The sequence below is a fragment of the Clarias gariepinus genome, chromosome 4 (genome assembly GCF_024256425.1).
Source record: "Clarias gariepinus isolate MV-2021 ecotype Netherlands chromosome 4, CGAR_prim_01v2, whole genome shotgun sequence".
Taxonomy (NCBI): Eukaryota; Metazoa; Chordata; class Actinopteri; order Siluriformes; family Clariidae; genus Clarias; species Clarias gariepinus.
In genome coordinates this window covers 38,023,662-38,044,057 of record NC_071103.1, presented here as the reverse complement: position 1 = coordinate 38,044,057, position 20,396 = coordinate 38,023,662, and the positions used below count along the sequence as shown (strand labels likewise).

Below are 20,396 nucleotides of genomic sequence, written 5' to 3'. Positions count from 1 at the left end.
CCTATGGGACAACACGTTTCACAATACGACATTTCACCCTAAGAACTCGCCTCCGAAGCGGATTGTGCTTGAACACCAAGGTACCGCTGTACTCCGTGAGTGAGCCAGAAAGAATCATCTCTTTTTTAGCCCAGACTCGGTGCTGCCGTCGCTCTCGGCAGGATCCTCACCGCACACAACAGGTCGATTTCTATTTTGAAAAAGCTTAAAAAATGTTCCGTTTCTTTTCCTCATTTCTAGATAAATAATTCACCTGCTAACACACAAAGATAAGCTAAACGCGGGGGAGAAAAAAAACTAGAAATGTGTTTTGACCATCGACTTGGTGATGGAAAAACTGACCAAAAACCCCCCAAAGTATAGACTAGTATAGTACAGACTCGCGGGTGCCGGCGACCCTGCTGGTGTTACCTGTAGGTCTATAAAAGTTGCTCACGTAAAAACCTTAATGTAGCTTTATATTTAACCTGCTGTCTGGAGGAAGGTCGCGACCTGTCTGCATCCATGCTAAAGTTTTAGCTCACTCAATGAGCGCACAGAGACGCAAGGGGACAGATCACAGGTGGAAGCTTTTTTTTTTTTTTTTTTTTTTAATACATAATTCCTCCCATGTCCCGTTAAGGTCTCTGTACAGTCTATAAAATCCTAAAAAAAAAAAGCAAACGATCACCAACACGCTGTGTTGTCAGGGCTGGAGGGCTCGATGAGGGTTAACGCGAGTGTGTCGCTGTTTTATGATGTCGTGGTTGTAACACGTGGGTTGGCGTTTGGTGCTGAGGCAAGACTGGTGTCAAGGTGTTAAATGAATAAATTAAAAAATACATGCATAAAGGGTGTGTGTAAATAAAGTTTTTGTGTGTGTGTGTATATATATATATATATATATATATATATATATAAATACATATATAACCTTGTATATGTCTTTATATATATATACATATGTAGTGACTAAAAATTCAACTTAAATATAAAAAAAAGGAATAAAATTAAAAAGTAGAACTACATGAATAAACATTTTCAGTTTTTCTCTCTCACACACACACACATACATCAGCAGATGGCCGTTTTAATGTTGATTACGACATGCACCGCAGTTTGTTTTTTTCTTTAAAGCATACATAACAGTAGGAGCGTTTGACGTTTTTCACGCCACGGCTCTAACACGTGGTTTGTCATTTAGTCGCCGAGGCCGTTTCTTTTAAAAGCAGCGTGGTGTCGAGGGGTTCGGCTTCCTCCCGAGCTGCTCCTCGGCTCAGTTTTTTCCTGTCTGAATGCGCTTTCACTGCACCGCCGGCCCCGGCGTCTGTTGTACGAAGTTCGAATGTGTAACCATGGCGACGAGCAGCTGAGCGCTCGCTGCAGGCCACCGCGAGTCTCCATTGGCTGCTCTCGACTGAAAGCGGAGGGGGGAGGGGCAGGGAGCTGCGAGTGCTGCAAGTGCTCTCTTGCTCTCGTGTGCTGTCTCTCTCTCTCACACACACGCACATACACACACACGCCAGCCTTGCTATCACTGTGTGTGTGTGTTTATAAAGGCCATCTCCGGATAATAACAGGGCTGTAACATCAGCTTCACCTGCCTGATTAATTAATTCTTGAAAACAAGCTGGAGTTAAAAGTCAGGATCCCAAATTTCTGCACTTGAGACTCGTTTTAATCATCTCGCTCCAACTGCGTCGTAAAGTTTCACGATCAGAGCGAGGGTGCGAACAGAGTTTCCGTAGTCGGGGGACGCGTGTGTGCGTTATGGCCTGCGTTTGTTTACTCAAATTCATGCAAATCCCACGTGGGACACGTATACATTTCAAACTGTCCAGAGAAGAGCTTGACCACTGTCTCTTCTCTCGCCTTCATCTCTGAAGAGTTTCCATTATAACTCAGTCTCACTTTTTTGGATCTTTCTTATTTTCTACATGGTTCTTCAGGCTAGCTAAAGTAAAGAACATGAAACCTTGTAAACCCAGTGTTTTGGAGTTTTGTATTTGGTTCCACTGATGATGGAAATCACAACCTGTTGTTCTATAAAAATGTACAGCAGTACCGCCGCATACAAAGTTAATAAGTTCCGCATTGAGGCGAGTTCTTAAGGTGAAATTCCGTATTGTGAAACATTTTTTCCCATAGGAAATAATGTAAATACAGATAATCCGTTCCAGACACACCAAAATATTACAAATATTAGCAATTTCCAACATTATAATCATATTTTGCATATAAAAACAATCAAAGAATTTAGAAAAATCATGTTAATTTAGTAAAATAGTAAATAAATAGAGATTAAACCTCAATTTCTGTTTCCTTTTGGCACCGGCTGCACAATTTAGCCGATGCTCAGTCCGCTCGGTTTGGTCGCTCGAACGCCGAAGGTGCTTCATCTTTCGGGTTAAATTGCTTACAAAATTTCAGCTTAAATTTAAAATTTATTATTGAGCAGTTATTGTTATTGGTTTGTTTACCCTGGAAGTTGCTTTGAGGTTGAACTTTATGCTGGCTTGTTTTGCCAATTAAAAATAACACCGCATTACAATTAAAGCTGTGCGATTCATTCGATTGCGCATGAAATTGTCTAAAGCTGAACGATTCCTTCACAGCTTTTCATGAAAATGCATCTTATGCAAATACTCATGTTTTATGAGAGTATCGATGCTTCTTCTTTTTGAGTTTATAAGCGCTTGGTGCAATATCGCCTCCTACAAACTGAATCAAATCAACAAATCATCGCTCTAATGAAAAGAAACTAACATTGGAGACTCCTTCCATAAACTCCTTAAGGAAACCCGTCTGAGTTGTTTATAGCTACCAAACAATAATTATGTTGTCCTGACCAATCAGAATCCAGGACTCAGCTGTGCTGGTGTTCAATGCCATATGCTTTCACCTGTAACTGTTCCTCACCCTTGTCTTGCAGGTCTCGTAGTCGAGGCAGAGCTCAGGCTGATGATGAGGACAGCATGGACGCCACGGACGCCACGCTGCCGCCAGGGATGGGTAAGCGGGAGAATCTTTATCTTTTTTCAGTACTCTGAGGTTCCGGTCTGGGTCGGGGTGTGTGTGTGTGTGTGTGTGTGTGTGTGTGTGTGTGTCAGAGAACCCTGAGATCTCAGCCCAGCTTTGAAGTGTTCATCGAGCGCTATTTGACATCCTCTCTGCTGAGGACATAAATAGAAACGAACAGGGGATTTTTTTTTTTTTTCCAGCAGCCTCACAACACGCCAGCGTTTCAGTTTCTCGCTCTCGGCCGAGGTTTCAGCATCGACATGAGGGATGAGTAATAGTCTCTGAAATCTCGAACATCTCGTCTGCTTCGCTCGTAGCCGCCGCGCTCTCTGCACTTAGCGCATCTCGGTCTCCGATCACCAGCTGGACGCACGCGCGCGCATGTGGATAGTTTGGGAAAAATTTCCATCCCAGACCGTGTTCACAACGCCGATTAATACCCCAGGATCAGTGTCTGAGGAACAATAATAGTGTTGGTGGTCTTTTGGCACGCTCCTGCTAAGGGGTTTGGTTTGAAGCGAATTAATTTGGACATTATTTTGGTTAGAGATGGATTTTTATTTTTTTTTTAAAAACTAAACCCAAAAAAGCATGCTAAGCGGAAACGCTGGAGTGATAATGAGGTGGAGCTGCTGCTTCATGAGGCTCGAGGAAGCTAAAGTAATGCTTTGGAAAATTCCAATTCCCCAATCCCAGTCATTTCTCACTTGATGTGGAGCAATCGTTCGATCGTTCTGAAACACAGGAACGTTTTTTTTTTCTCCCAGATGGTTGTTTAGTAGCTAAGGAGTAGCTTTATCTGTACTCGTATAAACAGGACCAAATGGGTTTATTTTTAAAACTGGGTCAGAGAGAGTTTTTTTTTTGTTGGAGTGGGGTGTTTAGTGCTCGCCCATGACAGATTTTTATCCTCCGGCCATCATCACACCTCAGGCTCCCGTCTTAATTAGACTTGGATGCGAAACGAGGGACATCACTTTTATCAGCTGCTCCTTAAACCCTACACTCATAAGGTGATGAGATTTTACCCCCTCATCATATATATTATAGCTATAACACTATGACCCAGTATTGAGTTGGTCCCACTTTTGCCACCAAAACCTGTCTAGACGTCACAATTTGTTCCTCACAGTAGCTGATTTTTCAACATGTCATTACACTGGCGGCTGGAAGTGGGTGGGATATATTAGGCAAGTGAGCCTTTTTTTCTGAAATCGATGTGTTGGAAGAAGAAGAAAAAATAGGGATAGTTTTGACAAGGGACAGATTGTGATGGCTGGAGGACTGGGTCAGAGCGAGTCCAAAACTGCAGGTCTTGTGGGAAGTTCCCAGGCTGCAGTGGTCAGGACATACCAAAAGTGATCCAAGGATGGGAAACCGGTGAACCGGTGGCGGGGTCATGGGCGGCTAAGGCACATGGGGAGTGAAGGCTGGCCCGGGTAGTCCGATCCAGTAGAAGCACTAGTGTAGATCACATTGCTGAGAAGGTTCATGCTGGTGGTGATAGAAAGGTATCAGGACACACTGTTATGGCAGCACAAGCGGGAACCAACTCGGTATTAGGCGGGTGATCATAACGTTGTGTATTGATATAAATACAGTATATATATCCCCTGGTCTGAGAAACGCTTGGAGATCGATCGGTTATTAATGACACTCCAGAGCCAGCCTGCTTCCACCTGTGGGATTCTCCAAGCACGAGTGAAAAGCGCTCGGAATTTTCTGTCCTTAATGTTTTCGACCTCGTCGTGACCCTCTCGCGCTTTCCTGTGTATACACTGCAGGGACGCGGCTTTTGTGTCGAGACAATAAAGCCGTAGCTCGCGCTTCAGTGCTTCTGCAAACTACACGGATGTTTTTTCTTTTTTTTCCCCCTTTTTTTTTTTTTTTTTGCTCTGGGGGGAGGACGAAAATCCCCAGCGCTCTTTTAATGAGTGACCGCAAATCACGCTCGGGTCACTGATCCAGAACAACTCATTGCGGTCTCTCTCTCTTTTTTTTTTTCCCTGAGCCAGGTAGTGGAGCATAAGAAACAGGGGCGGACTGAAACCTGAAAAGCAGTAAAAAAAAAAAAAAAAATGGATGATGCGTGCAAGTTCCTAAAGAAGGAAATGTGTAGCTTTGGTGTGATGGAGGCACGAGAGAACCAGAGACGTGTGGATTCGACTCTCTTTTCATGCAAAAGTCTGGTGTAGGATATCTTCTTTTTAGAGCAGAAGTGTTTGTTTCCTTGAAGCTTAAATGTTATTTAGATTAGAGATCCTGTATCTTTTAATGCCTAAAATACATAAGCAAGGTGAAGACCATCTCCCTTGTACTTCTCTTCAAGACACATGGAAACTGGTTGACTGCTGGAGAAACAAAAGCGCTATCCACCCTCTTCAACATAGCTTCCTTGCCAGATGACCATCAATTTAATTCAATTCAATTTTATTTGTATAGCGCTTTTAACATTTGACCTTGTCGCAAAGCAGCTTCACACAATCAAAAGAATTATTTAAGTTTGACTATCACCTAGCTGTTGTGATTGGCAGGCATTAGCGTTTATGCTCCTCCCATTCCCCAAAAAAAAATTAGCCTTCTCGCTGGATGCCGAAACGTCTCTAACTTCTTCTAAGTTCTCATCACTTTAAGACGCTTCGCTGCCGTCTCACGTTAAACTCTCTGATCAAACTGTTTATAGTTCAGGAACGTCTAGACACCTGGTGCACATGGTAAACGTTCGCTGCTAGGTTTTGAGATTGTAGCGGCTGCTAATGTTTTTAAAGTTAATTGTTTAAAAGGGAAAGTATTTAAACTAAAGTTGCATGATTTGGGTCGCAACGTTATTTTGTGTAGTTGTTTGCGCAGACTCAATGCGATGTCACAACCGCAGACACGACCCTGTGGTCGACGTCGGTATTGCATCCACGTGGATGTATAGCATTGATTTTTGAAAACGTGCACAAGCAGCCCTTTTCTGTGCAAGTACTTTTGCTATTTTTTTTCTTCTAATGCTTGTCCATTCTTAAAGGGTTAAAATTTGTCAAAAAAAATCCAGTCAATTCACATCGCAATAAATGACTTGTGTAGCGTTTGATAAAGAAGCATCGAGCTGAGTCGTGTATATTAGAGATGTGGTGGAAATCGATCCAGTTACGTATCGCGATTCTTTCGTGTCATGATTCATGTATTGTTAAAAGAATAATAATATTTTTTTTGAGTTTTTATAAATGTTTATATTTGAGATATTAAAATATTGCAGTTCCGGTATAATCCTACAGGTGGCGCTCTAAACTGTTCACACGTTGGCAGGCAGCACAGCGCATGTGTGGTTGCAGCGAATTATTATTGGCTGTTTGGTTAGAATTGAATTGTAAGAAAATCTGGGAAACAAATTTTAATCAGGATGTTTTTTAAATCCCGATAATTGCAATACAGTTAGAATCGGTATCTGGGTATCGTGATAATATTGTATCGGGTGATCCTGGTGATTCCCGTCCCTGTGGCGTAGCTTGCTTTGGCCCGAAAATGCAATGACGTAAGGACAGACGAGTTCCTTTGTGTCTGTGTGTGTGTGTGTGTGTGTGTGTGTGTGTGTGTGTGTGTGTGTGTGTGTGTGTGAGAGAGCGTTTTTAGTAATAAGTACATGTAAATGAATCTGCATGATCTGAAGCACTTTCATCATAAAAGCTCTTCAGTCTGTCATTCAGCGTTCGTTTAATACAGCATTAAAAAAAAAACAGTTTTAGCATAAAAATGAGCATTATTAAATAACTCTGGTAGCCTGTTATTAAAACCGAATCAGCTGCAACATTTTGTAGGGAGCTGCTAATATATATATAAAAAAAAAAAAAGGCAAAACAGTAAATGACTCTATATCTGGTTTTTTTTTCACGATTCTTGGCGTTAAATCAGACATTTTTGTATTTCTTTTATGCCTAATCTAGCTGTACTGAATACTTTTAATGTTTTGACTGAGATGTGGGCGGAGTCAGTGAGTTGCAGGGGTGTGGCTATACAACTGCGGACAAGAAACAAACCAATCGTGCGATCTTTCTAGATCAGAAGGCAGTTTACACAAACACTTCCTGGGTTTAGTCAACAACAACAACAAAAAAACAGTTGTTTATAAAAGGTGCATGCTGGGTAATGTGGGCTGTGCGTTTGTACAGTGACATGGTGCAGTGCATGTGCAAAGTAACTCAGCCAGCTGGAGCCATTAATCTTGGTGTAATAGCCATGCACGTGGGTTACCACGGTAACCAAGAACATTAGTCATTAGTAGGGCTGAAATAGTTTCGTTTCGTTTTTGTTTGTTTGTTTTAATGACTGCAAAAGCAGTTTTCTGCCGCGTTATTACCCGCGACCTGTCCCGGCCTCTGCGCCATAGTGTCATCTTCACACCCAGCCTCGCGGTGCAGCGGACGAAGCGCCGTGTCACGCACCTGTGGCTGAGGTTTTTTTTTTTTTTGTTTTTTTTTTCACGCTCCTGACACCAGCGCTCTTTAAAGTGCCGAGGAAAAAACAACAACCTCGTTCTTTTTCACACGGCGTTTAACAAGTACTGGATGGTAACAAGTGCAAATCTGCCACCCGAGACCCCGTTTTCAACCCTCCTGAGGCTGATCCAAAGGTCACGGTGGCCGTTGCGGCTTCTCGCTGCTGCTGTGTTTAGAAAAACAACAGTGTGGGGATTTTTCTTCATTAACCCTTTACACTCATGGACAGGCAGCTAGAAACGAGAGGGAAAGAAAGAAACCTCGATCAGTGCTGTACATGTACCGAAGCTGGCTGAATCGAACCAATATTGCAATAACAGACTGGATCGGTTACAAACTGGACACAATTTCAAATATGCATTTAAAAATGTATGTATAAAAAAAAACATATAAGGAAAAAAGAAAAACTTGCATTAATATTTTAAGACTTTATTGCTATACATTTTATATATAGATATATATGATAATATAATATACATCATACTATTTTTCTTTTCCTGAAGTGTGTTTTGTGTGTTTTGTGTGTGTATATTAATATATGCAGAATTATATATAATTCCATTTAGTTACTTTAAAGGTGCGATATTGATATCTCAGGAGTGTGTATTATAATTTATCGCAGTATCAGTATTGTATCGTATCGCCCAGCTTCATTCTCAGGACACTTGTTTAAGTTATCGCTAACTCGATAAAACGTTTCTAACATTATTTTAAACAAACTTTGACGTGAGTCAGTTAGTGTAATTTTACAGTTTTTTATTAAACATTATAGTTACTTTTAAATGTTTTATAATGTCTGTTTTTTTTTCCAGTGCTATTTTTAGATCTAATAACAAAATTTGTACAAATGTACAGTAATTGGTTATGAAATGCAGTACAGAAGTGTTACTTAGGAGGTATTTATATACTAAAACATTTAGTGTGTTGTGATGGTGTAATTAGTTTAAGCAGTTTAAAATTAAGTGCTTCTTTTCACTTTAAATATTTTTTTTCTTTAAACTAAATTGAGTTTGTCGAAAATATTGCTGTTTTGTTCTTTAAGATAGTGGTATAATTTTACAACAAATTGATTTGACAAATTTGTTTTAAATGTATTTTTATCACTGTAAATATGTTTTTGGCGCTAAATGATTGTTTATAGAAAGTATAATATTCTAAAGTATATCTCAGTGTAGTTATTAAATATTTTTTTATAAACTATAAAGCTTAGGATTTTTACTACACTGTAAAAATTATTTAAGAAAAAAAATCTTTAGTTCAGCTGAAGTTAAGATCGCGAGGTCCAGGCCGCCATGTGCTGTTCTGTGTACCGTTCCTCCATGTTCGGCGAAATGAGATCACTCTGTGGTTAGCCATGTAGTACGTGTGTGTGCGCGCACGTGTGTGTGTGTGTGTGTGTGTGTGTACGTGCATGCATGTGTGACCTGGTGCGCTTGTGTGGCCAGGCTGGTGTATGTGACACGCTGACCCTTATCATAATGTCAGATTTTGTTAAACTGGAATTGAGGTCTTTGCTGCGCACGCACACACACACACACACACACACACACACACTTTAGTTCTAATCCATAGCGCTCCCATGCGGTTTCTGCTCTTCATTTGCGTGGCTGATTGATTGACAATGAAGCGGATGATAATTTAGTCGTCCCGCCTGCGGTCTGTAATTTCATCGATTTGTATCTCAGCCTCGTGTTTCAGTGTCAGAACTCAACGATTTCAGATGAAGGATGTGAGACCGGTGGTGTATAAACCCTCTGTGTGGGAACCAGGGCTCGGTTTACCGCGGCACACGTTCACGAGCGTATGGTTCATGAGGAACAGTAGGTGTGGGACCCGGGTAAGGGCTGAAACAGTCAGGGTGTGGGCGTGGCACCCCGCGTCTCGGTGCGTTCGATTCCTCTCACACTGTAACAGAGATTACACGTCTATTTGTGTTTGTTAGATACAGCGTTTTGAGGTTATAGTTCAGCATTTTGAGGCTCGAGTCAGCATTTCAGATTAATAAGGCTGCATTTTTTTACCTAATAAGTTGCATTTTGAGGCAGAGCTTAGCATTGCCGGGTAGTAAGTCGTTATTTTGAGGCAGGGATTAGCATTTTAAGGCAGGGGCCAGCATTTCAGGGTAATAAGTCAGCATTTTGAGGCAGGGATCAGTTTTTTAAGGCAAGCATCAGAATTTTCGGGCAATAAGTTGGCCTGTCGGGGCAGTAAGTCGGGGCAGTAAGTCGGCCTGTTGAGGCAATAAATCGAGGCAATAAGTTGGCCTGTCGGGGCAGTAAGTCGGGGCAGTAAGTCGGCCTGTTGAGGCAATAAATCGAGGCAATAAGTTGGCCTGTCGGGGCAGTAAGTCGGGGCAGTAAGTCGGCCTGTTGAGGCAATAAGTCGGCCTGTCAGGGCAATAAGTCGGGGCAATAAGTCGGGGCAATAAGTCGGGGCAATAAGTCGGGGCAATAAGTCGGGGCAATAAGTCAGACTGTCGAGGCAGTAGGTCGGGGCAGTAGGTCGGGGCAGTAAGTCGGCCTGTCGAGGCAATAGGTCGGGGCAGTAAGTCGGCCTGTCGAGGCAGTAAGTCGGCCTGTCGAGGCAGTAAGTCGGCCTGTCGAGGCCAGGGCAACATTTTGAGGTAATAAGGTAGTATTTTAAGGCAGGTGCCATCATTTTGAGGCAGTAAGTCAGCAGTCTAAGGTAATAAGACAGCGTTTTGACTCGCATTTTAAGGAGGTGAGTCAGGATTTTGAGTTAGGTCGGCATCTTGAGGCAGCGAGTCAGTATTTGAAAGTAATAAGTCAGCATTTGAGGAGTTGAGTCAGCATTTCAAGGCGGTGATGCATTTTGAGGTAATAACTCAATAATAATTAAATAAAACAAAAACAATTAAAAGCCTTATTTTACAGTCTTTTGTCTTCTTTGTCCGGTGCAGTTGATTTGTACATTGCATGTATTTTTAAGCAAATTGGAGACGTTGTCTTGTTTGTCTTAAGTCTCCAGGCTGTAGCGTTTGGAGCAGAGCCACGGATGTAATGTTGTTTTCTTTCGTCTTCTCTTTCTTTTCTCTGTGATGATGAACAGAAGCCATGGACTTGGACGTAGACGACGATGAGGAGGAGGACTTCCCTCAGACGCTGTCGCCGCTCTTCCAGCGCTCGGTGTCTGAGGACTCGGCCGGCTCGTCTGCCTCGACCACTGGGAAAACCAAAACTAGGTTAGTCAGACACACACACACACACACACACACACACACACACACACACTGAGCTGAGTCACATCTCTGTGGTTGTATATCTGTGAAGAGTTAGAGGATTTTCTTTAATGAACAGCGGTGATGGAGAAGGTGTTTGTTCCACCAGGGGTTAAAAAAAAGAAAAGAAAGTGTTTACAAAGCAGAGGGCACGTGATGTCGTGATGTTGTGTGCATTAGTGCACGTGTCCGTGTGTGTATGAGCGAGAGGGAGAGAGCGAGGTTCACCGAGGTCAGTGAGAATGAGCGGGAGGAGGAGAGCAGGAGCTGAGCAGCGGCGGTAATTGAGCAGGGGGATGATGGGAAGAGGAGGGAGGCAGAGACCCGGCACGATGCAGGCTTGCGACCTGCTGATGTCATTAGTGCACAGAGGAAAGAGGAGGAGGAGGAGGGAAAAAACCCACGCTCCCTTTCTACTCCTAATTAGTCGCGATTGTGCGCTTTCCGCTCTGCAGCGTATTGAGCAACATGTCGTGGAGGGAAGGCCGTTCCCCTCGCCTCTCCACGTGCACCACAGACACGTGACTCGGAATCTCGCACGCGTCGTCTTATTCCACTCGCACCACGTTGTTTTATCTACACTTATAATGTTTCAGTAACTAACCAGAGTCGCAACGAACTTTCTAAATATTTTGCAGGTATTATCGTGGAACCTCTAAGATGGAGGTTAGATCCTGTTAAACCACAGCATCTGATTAAAAGGTTAAAGCGTTATGTTCGTCAGAATTGTGAAATGTCAGAATTTTAAGATAAGTTGGAATTTTATTAGAGCTTGTAATTTTTATTATAAGATTATTAAAATATTATCAGTTAGCAGAGGAATAGGAAGTTTTAAATGTAAATTTTGAGATGAATTTCTCAGATGACTTTTGAGTAAAAATAATCCGATTTTACGATAATACATTGGAACTTTGTGATGAATAAATTTTTTCAGATTAGTTTCATTCCTAATGATAGAATTTTGTGTAAAATCTGATTTTAATATGATAAAACTTTTTTGACTTTTTTTTTAATTTTGAGAAGTCATGTATGTATAAAATAATAAACATTATGAGAAGTCCGAATTTTAGGGTAAATCAGACATTTTCAGACTTTTTAAGTAACCGTAGTGTTTGATCTGATAAATTATACTGTTGACTTACATTTCGAATAAATAAAAAAAAAAAAAGAATTTTAAGATAAATACGAAATGTGAGTTGAGTTCAAAAGTTTAAGTTAAAAATCCTAAATTTTGAATTTTACAAATTGTCAATAAGAAATTTTGGGAAATCTAAATTTTGTGATTAAAAATGTTAATTTCAAGAAGGCAATTTCTTGAAAAAAAAGTGTTTTTTTTTTTTTTACTGGAAATATAGTAAAGCTACACAAAGTTATTAAAAATGTCATGACGTTGATTAAAAGTAGCTACAAACTAAAAAACTAAACTTTATGCAGAAGTTGGTCATACAAGCATTTACACAAGAAATTTCATTTATGAACAACGTAAACTTTATCTCCTATTTCACTTCTGATTTTATATAAATGTTATATAACGTTACATAAAGATATAAAGAGACTCTACTGTGACCCTCGACTCGTTTATTTTTCCTTGATTTCGACGCCGTCACTGATATAATTTCACTTCCACACCAACTTAATTAACATGACATGAATTTCACCTTTTTTTATTTCTCATTAATGACTTCTGATTAAAGGAATCTTCAATTCCTGTGGGTTAAATTATATTTCTTTTAAAAATTTCAACTTTTGATATGAATCGATGTCCTTCTACCTTCAGCGCTTTGCATTCCAAAATGATTTTTTTTTATACTGCCTTATAAGAAATGAAACAATAGTGTGTGTGTGTGTGTGTGTGTGTGTGTGTGTGTGTGTATAGAGTACAAGGATATCTCCTGATGGAAAGCTCTATACATTGTTACCATAAGTAACAGAAAGGCTCATACGTCGTCCTAGCGACTGTTACCCAGCGGACTAGCCGCGCTCGCTCGTGCTCAGGTGAGGATGAGGTTGTGTGTTTTCACTGCTGCCTCGGAGGCAGAAAACAGAGTGTCTGAGCCGCGCGTGTAAACACGGACATCACGTTACATCCCCAATGTTTGTACTTGGACTATAGTTGGCTGTGAAATATGTTCCGATTCAGCATGTCGTAAACCTCTCGCTCAGGAGACTTGGGTTTGTCCGCCGTGTTTAGTTTCGGCGTTTGCTCACCAAACACACACACACACACACACACACACACACACACACACAAACACACAAACCTGTTGGATCAGTGGGTTAGGACACTGCTGACCTAATTTATGCTTTGGTGAAAAAAAAAATGGATGCTTAAAGGTCCTGTATATTGTGTGTGTGTGTGTGTGTGTTTATGCTCCAGTTGAAATATGGCTTAGATAATACTTTTACTTTCATGTCTTTTTATGAACACACCGTTTCAGTGTCTATGTAAATGAGCTACTGCTAAGCCACGCCCCTCTAGAGAACATCAAGTTGAGCATCAAGCAGGGGGGGGAGGGGTAACTTCTTATATGAGGTCACATTAGGTTACATGAGGTCACATTAGGTTACATGAGGTCATAATGGGTTACATGAGGTCATAATGGGTTACATGAGGTCATAATGGGTTATATGAGGTCATAATGGGTTATATGAGGTCACATTAGGTTACATGAGGTGGCTTGTATGATGTCACATTGGCTTGTATGATGTCACATTGGCTTAAATGCTATATATATATTTTTTTCCACCCCCCCCATGTTGTGTGTTTGTGTCCATTTAAAGTGACTTTTCATGTCCTAAACTACTTCCTGTTCTGCCTTGTGCTCTAACAGCTCTAACGCTCCTTGGACCATTACAAAGCACTGACACTGGAGACTCCTTCCTCAAACATCTTAGACTGAACGCTCAATAGCGTTACCATAGAAACCATAGATGGTGTATTGTGGCCGATTGTATGAGCGCTGAGGTTCAGTGTGTGTGTGTGTGAGAGATGAAGTATAAATGAAGTGTACTGTGAACACCATGTTTGTTCCTGACGGTAACTTTCTCTGTCCCTGTTTCAGAAAAAAGCTGTGTGCCTTCTGTTACTGCGGCGAGCGGAGTGTTCTGGGTCAGGGCGAGCTCAAGCTCTTCGGCCCGACCCCGGGTTACGTCCCGCTGCACATCCGGAACCGCCGCGGCAGCTCCGAGAAGGACGACGACTACCACGACGAGGACGACGACAACGACTTCAACGATGACGGCGAGAACGCCCGGAGCCCGGGCCAGCGTGGGAGGGGCCTGAAGAAGTGAGTCCACTCCCACTGGGTCGTTTGATTCTACTGAAGCTCGGTGCGGTTCAGTCCGAGCAGCCCGGGTCTCCGGTGAGGTCCGGTGAGCGCTTTGGAAGTGAACGCCAAGTGGCGGGTTTTAATTACGCCGAGTCGCGCAGTTCTCATTTCGGAAGGGAAAGTCGCGAGGATTAAACGACGAGCCGTTCAACATCAGCACTTTCTCAAGGATTATTGATGTTTAAGAGTGTGTGTGTGTGTGTGTGTGTGTGTGTGTGTGTGTGTAAGCTATGGAATGAATAGGGAAGTGACTGCTGATTTTGAAAGTAATGGATGTGGTTTGGACGTGTTTAAAGAGCGTCTGATTGGCCTGACCGGGAAAACGAGGCCTGCGCTGGGGGCAGAGGAGGGACAGAGAGAGAGTGAGACGGAAAGAGAGAGAGAGAGAGAGAGTGAGACGGAGAGAGAGAGTGAGACGGAGAGAGAGAGTGAGACGGAGAGAGAGAGTGAGACGGAGAGAGAGAGTGAGACGGAGAGAGAGAGTGAGGCGGAGAGAGAGAGTGAGGCGGAGAGAGAGAGAGTGAGGCGGAGAGAGAGAGAGTGAGACGGAGAGAGAGAGAGTGAGACGGAGAGAGAGAGCTGTACGCTCTGTATTTAAAACGCAGTGACCCTGATGACCCCTGTGGAGCAGAGACGATGTACAGCATCCAATTAGAAGCTGCCAGTGTAATTACTTATCATCATCAAGCTCTCGGTCTCTGTGTGTGTGTGTGTGTGTGTGTGTGTGTGTGTGTGTGTGTGTGTGTGTGTGTGTGTGTGTGTGTGAGAGAGACAATGTGGACCCCTTGCTGAGCAGTTTGGCCAAATTCTGCAATGATGGTTTTGTGAGTTGTCCAAGGAATACACTGTTTTTTTATTTAAGCTTGGTTTCACCTCTGTGTGTGTGTATGTGTGTGTGTATGTGTGTGTGTGTGTGTGTATGTGTGTGTATGTGTGTGTATGTGTGTGTGCACGTGTATTGAGCACTATATAAGGAGTATTTGGAAAGAAACGAGACCCTGGTTATAGACTCGTAATAAAAGCGCACACTCGGTCAGTACAGCTTTAGGTGAAGCTCCCGTACACTAACTGCCTTCGTTCGTGTCTGTCTCGTGTCTGTCTCGTCCCTCGTGTCTGTCTCGTCCCTCGTGTCTGTCTCGTCCCTCGTGTCTGTCTCGTCCCTCGTGTCTGTCTCGTCCCTCGTTCGTCTATTTAAACCCAAATCACAGTGATTTAAAAACAACGACGACGAGTAAAAGTGATTTGTTATAAACGTGGTTCTGGCTGAAAGTCTGTACAATCTGACGTGACCCAGATTTATCCTGATTGCGTGAGCAAGTTTTCACATAATCATAAAAAAATAGGTTGGAATATATTAGTTTAAAAATGTTACAGAATAAAAGACCACAAATCAGCAAAAACAAAGAAAAAAAAAAAGACCTACATCATTTTATTTAAATTGTATTACTTTTATAACCTGAACTTTTTTCTTTACAGTTCTTTACAAGGAAAAGTATTTTGACTTTTTTTCCTTGAATAAATATAAATAATAAATAAGAACAACAGATTTTTTTTTAATATAAAACAAATAAACAAATAAACAAATAGAGAGCAACACCAGCAGCAGTTCACTTCAATCTAAGGCGTCCTCTGACCTCGTGGCCACGCCCATTCGACATGGCCGGTCCAGTGGACCGAGCGGAACATGCCTTCAGGACATCGCTTGGCTTTGTGTGTTTTTTTTTTTTTTTTTTTTCTCAAACGTCTGAGCAGGAAAAAAAAACAACCCTAATATTTAAAACTCAGAACAGAGAGGTTTAATGAGAATTCTTTGCTTTTCTTTTCTTCTCTTTGTGATATAAAAATATGCCAATTCTAACTCAAAGCAGTGTGGATTAAAGCGGGACTGGAGAGGACCTCACGTTGGGGCTGTGAAAAACAACCCGAGCGGACTTTCTGTCTTTAAAGGTCACGTATTAAACTCCTGTTTAAAGCAGTTAATGTAAGTCTTAGAGGTGTTACAAAGAAATGTGTTGGAGTTTAAGCTGAAACTCAGATCCTCTTTATCCGGGTTGTTTTATGTCCTTTCCCTTTCACTCCTTTTCCCAGCGCACTGTTTCAGTGTCTTTAGCTTTAAATGATCCGCACCTTTGAGAGAGTGCATTTTTCTAGCCAATCAGAGAGCAGCATTAAAGAACTTAAGAAGGCTAGGTTAGCCATTAGCAGTTAGCCACCACCTGCTAGCCTAGCCTTATGTACTGTAGCTCTTAAACGCGGTGCACTGAACAGGGAGATGGTCTCCTCGTATTTGATGGGTTTCGCACGTATACGACCATATCGCGTCTCTCTGAAGACCTCGCGGTTCTGTCTTTATTGAGGACGTTATACCGGTTGGTTTTGTATGCCAGGTGAATTATCAGAAACTTGTCTAGCAAAAAAATAAAATAAATCCATCACGTCAAAAAATTCAAAACATAATCATGTGCATGAAATATCACTAATTTAATTTATATCAGGTATATTTTACACATTTTTTTTAAATGAAAGGTATACTGAATACTTTCAGACCTTGCCTAAGAGATCGCACGTTTGTCTCTCGCTGTGTTACTTGTTTACAGCCCGTCCCCTTTCTCTCTTTCACTCCGTGTCCCTCTCTCCGTCATTACTCCTCCCGCTTGTTTTCCGTAGAACTCCAGACTTCTCTTTCACTCGCTCGTCTTCTCACTCCTGCTCCTTCACTCCCATTGGCTAGCTCGCTCTTTTTATCCTCTCTCTTTTTTTTTTCGCTTTTGTTCATCGCTCTGATGTTCACTTTTGTTAGATTAAGACAATTTTTTTCCCCAGGTCTGTAGTTTCCACAGACAGACAGGAAAAAGTAAATCCACTGGAGAGAGAGAGAGAGAGAGAGAGTTTTGAAAACAGAGTGGGACAGATAGAAAGACCCAGGTCATGCTTGACGGAGAGAGAGAAAGACAGAGAGAGACAGAAGTGGTGAGAAATGGAAGGATGTACCTGACAGGAAAAGAGAAACGGACAAAGATGGAAGGGGAGACACCAAGAATACGGGACGCAGACAGAACAGACGGATGGAGAGAGAAACGGAAACAGAACTGGGGACAGAACGAAACGGAGATGTTCCTGACAGGGACAGAGAGAATCAGATAAGGACGAAGAGAGACAGATAGAGAGAGCTGCAGAGTGGGACAGACGGATATGAAGACGTAGTGCTTTGAGTGTAAGGGAGGGAGAGAGAGGATGGAGGGGACGGAGAAGGACAGAAAGGGACAGAAAGGGACACAGACTGAACAGAAGGATGGAGTGATGCGAAAGTGGGACAGAGAAGAATGGACACGGACAGACAGAAGTTGGGGCGGACAGACAGACGTAGATGGAGCGCTCTGACCCAGATAAAAGAGCGAAAGCTAAACGAGTGCTGCAATTCAATTTGGGTCGATTAATTTGGTGCCAAAATGGTCCAATGATTAGTCACTCGATAACGGGGAGGGGAGGAATCCATGAGGGAGCACTCTCCATCCACTACCTCTCTCTGTCCCTCTCTCTGTCCCTCTCTCTCTCTCTCTCTCTCTCTCTCTCTCTCTGCCTGGCCGTTCCCTCCTGCACCATGTGACTCCATGTTGACTAAAGTTCCGTCGGCGGAGCGACGCCCCTGGGCTTATTGGACCCGTTCCTAATTTGACTCGGGTCTGACGAGCCAATCAGGCGTCTCTCTGAGGACAGGTGACGTAACACCGCCTGCTCCTGGACGCCTGCCAAGCGGCTCGGCGCTGCTGTGGTGGAGCTCTCTGATTGGACGGCTCAGGGCTGGACCGTTTCCAGCTCGAGACAGGGGGGAGCAGGAAGGAAAATAATAACAAATGAGACGAGAGAGAGAGAGAGAAGGTGAACGAGTGCGCTGTACTGCAGCTGACTGTAGTGTGGATCAGGATCTTCACATTCATTAGAGTGGAAAAGGTTATGCAAGGGAGAGTTTTTATATGTTTATATATATTTAAGGTAAAAGGAAAAAATGTGCCTAAACAAAAGTTTTCATCTTTTTTTTTAAATTTTTTTTTTTAGTTTAATAAAATCTGTGGTTATTTCACCCAATACTGATTTCTGAACGTTATTCAGCCGAGGCATTAACACAATTTGTTTGCAAATTATTTGCATTTTGTTTAATTTGAGTTATTAAAGCTCTGCAAACGCTGCATGAGTTATTTTGACGTGTTGTGATGATGTCATTTACTTTAAATATACGCTCTAGTTAACAAATAGTTATATTTTAAATTTAGGAAAAATATTGTCAGCAGTTCACAAAAAAATAAAACTAAACTAAAAAAAAAACATAAACTAAAATATGATTTTGCAGTGGTCTCTCATTTTGTTCCAGTGCTGTATATATGAATAATAACAGAAAAACCTAAAGTTTAAATGTAACTATAACGCGATATATCCGTGTCTGTTCGTTTAATGAGCTGCATGGTGGCGTGAGCATCGTGTCAACCGTCTCAATTACTAAACTGACTAATACATCACCACAATAATAAATAAATAAATACTTACAGCTTTAGTGTGTGTGTGTGTGTGTAGCTATCGAATATTTTAGTAATCAAGAATCTTTTTTTTTATTTCATTTTTGTGAAGCTGCTTTGAGACAATGACCATCGTTAAAAATGCTAAATAAATAGAATACTAAATTTTTTATTTTTTATTTTATCAAAAATTTAATCGAGTAATCGGATAAATCGGACGTTCCTTCCATGATGTGATGAAGGGTTTCAGTAACCTCCTCTTAGTTGTTGTCTTTGTTTTGTTTCTTTTTTTTTTGTCTTTCAATGTATAAAGTTAAATATTTCAGTTTTAGGAAGTCAATGTTGCGTCTCTTCTCTAAGATTAGGTGACATCAAAGGAAATCATGTGCGTGTTAAACTGTTTGATGCCCCTTTAACCCCCCCCCCCCTTTCCTGTAGCGCGACTGTTGATCTGCTTTAAATGTTATGTAAATGACGTGCGTTCAGCAGCGTCCGGCGCTCTCACCACGCTGCGCTTCTCTGTGTACAGGTTAAACACTGTTCCTCATACGAAAGCGATACAGCGTGCCGGCGTAACGGTGGCGTTTCACAGAGGAAGTGATGCAATCACTGCAGGGATTCTACCCCGTCCCGCTCCGATGGTTTCAGCTCTTGTTGTCGAGCTCCGCTCACCTGGGTTTTCAGTTTGACTGTCGGTGTGACGTTATGAGGGAGTGCTCGGTGTGTGTGTGTGTGTGTGTGTGTACGCGGTTTCCCTCTCACTCACACCGAAACCTAAACAACAATCAAAACGTTCGAGACGTCCAGGATCCGGAGCTCTGACTCGAAACGTCTCTGTGCGCGTGTTTTAGTTTAATATGAACGCGTAGTTCCGATCGGTTTATTTATAAATTTTTTTACAATTTGTTAACTTTCAGAGACAGAGAGGGAGATGTTTGTTGATGCTTGTTTACGGTTGCAAAAGTTTAGGCACCCCCGACTAAATCCAAAGTTCTAAAGCAACGGAACAGGGGGCAGTTATTTTTCCGTGTCCGCGTGTACGCCACCCTACCTTAAATTTACCCCCATGTGTTTCTAAAGCGACCCAGGTCAGCTCTACAGGTCTGTATCGTTACATCTCCACGTCTATGTAGAAATCTTCACCTACCCGGCATTACGCAAGTCCTCTTCCTCTCCTCGGCTCGCGTGTCAAAAAGCACATTCTGATGTTGAAAACGTTAAAAAAATGATAAAGCGGAACTGCCCTGAGTGTGAACACACACACACACACGTGCATACACACGCACCATGAGAATGAGCTGTGGGAACAGCAGTCTGGTTCAGAGGTGGGCTGGTTGGGAGGTTGGTTGGTTAAGAAGTTGGGGTCTGTAGGATGGTTGGTAGGGAGGTAACTAAGGAGAAGGGTGGGTATGTAGGTCAGTAGGTAGGTTGGTAGGATGGTTGGTAAGTAGGTACTTTTAGGTGTCACTCCTTTGAGTGTAAGGGATAAAGATGAATATAAAAGAGGGTTAGGGTTCCGTAACATAACTATTAACATTAAAACCTGAGATATTACACGTGACGGTACTGTACATGTGTGTGTTGAATAGCTCTTGTGTCTTATGTACCGACTTTGCAGTTAAGACTAAATGAGTATAAAGTGTGTGTATGTGGGCTTTGGGGTAGAAACTGGTGATGTGATGTGATGGACCTGAAGCGTCTGCCCGAGGGCACGAGGTCAAACAGGTGGCACCAGGGTGGGTCGGGTCGTTCAGTAGGGTTATGTTGAAGCGCTAGCTGGCACGGCGTCTCTCTCTCTTTCTCTCTCTCTCTCTTTCTCTATTCGGAAAATACACCG

The 20,396-nt window shown here is 42.2% G+C and overlaps 1 protein-coding gene across 6 annotated transcripts in view; it reads left to right on the top strand.

Moving 5' to 3' along the window:
- Positions 1-20,396, top strand: part of kmt2ca (lysine (K)-specific methyltransferase 2Ca) — a 156,043-nt gene that overhangs the window by 29,422 nt on the left and 106,225 nt on the right. For all 6 annotated transcript variants that reach the window (XM_053494647.1, XM_053494646.1, XM_053494649.1 and 3 more), the window contains exons 3-5: positions 2,912-2,991; positions 10,551-10,683; positions 13,782-14,006. In XM_053494647.1, coding sequence (XP_053350622.1) covers positions 2,912-2,991; positions 10,551-10,683; positions 13,782-14,006 — 438 coding nt within the window. The remainder of the gene's footprint in view (positions 1-2,911; positions 2,992-10,550; positions 10,684-13,781; positions 14,007-20,396) is intronic.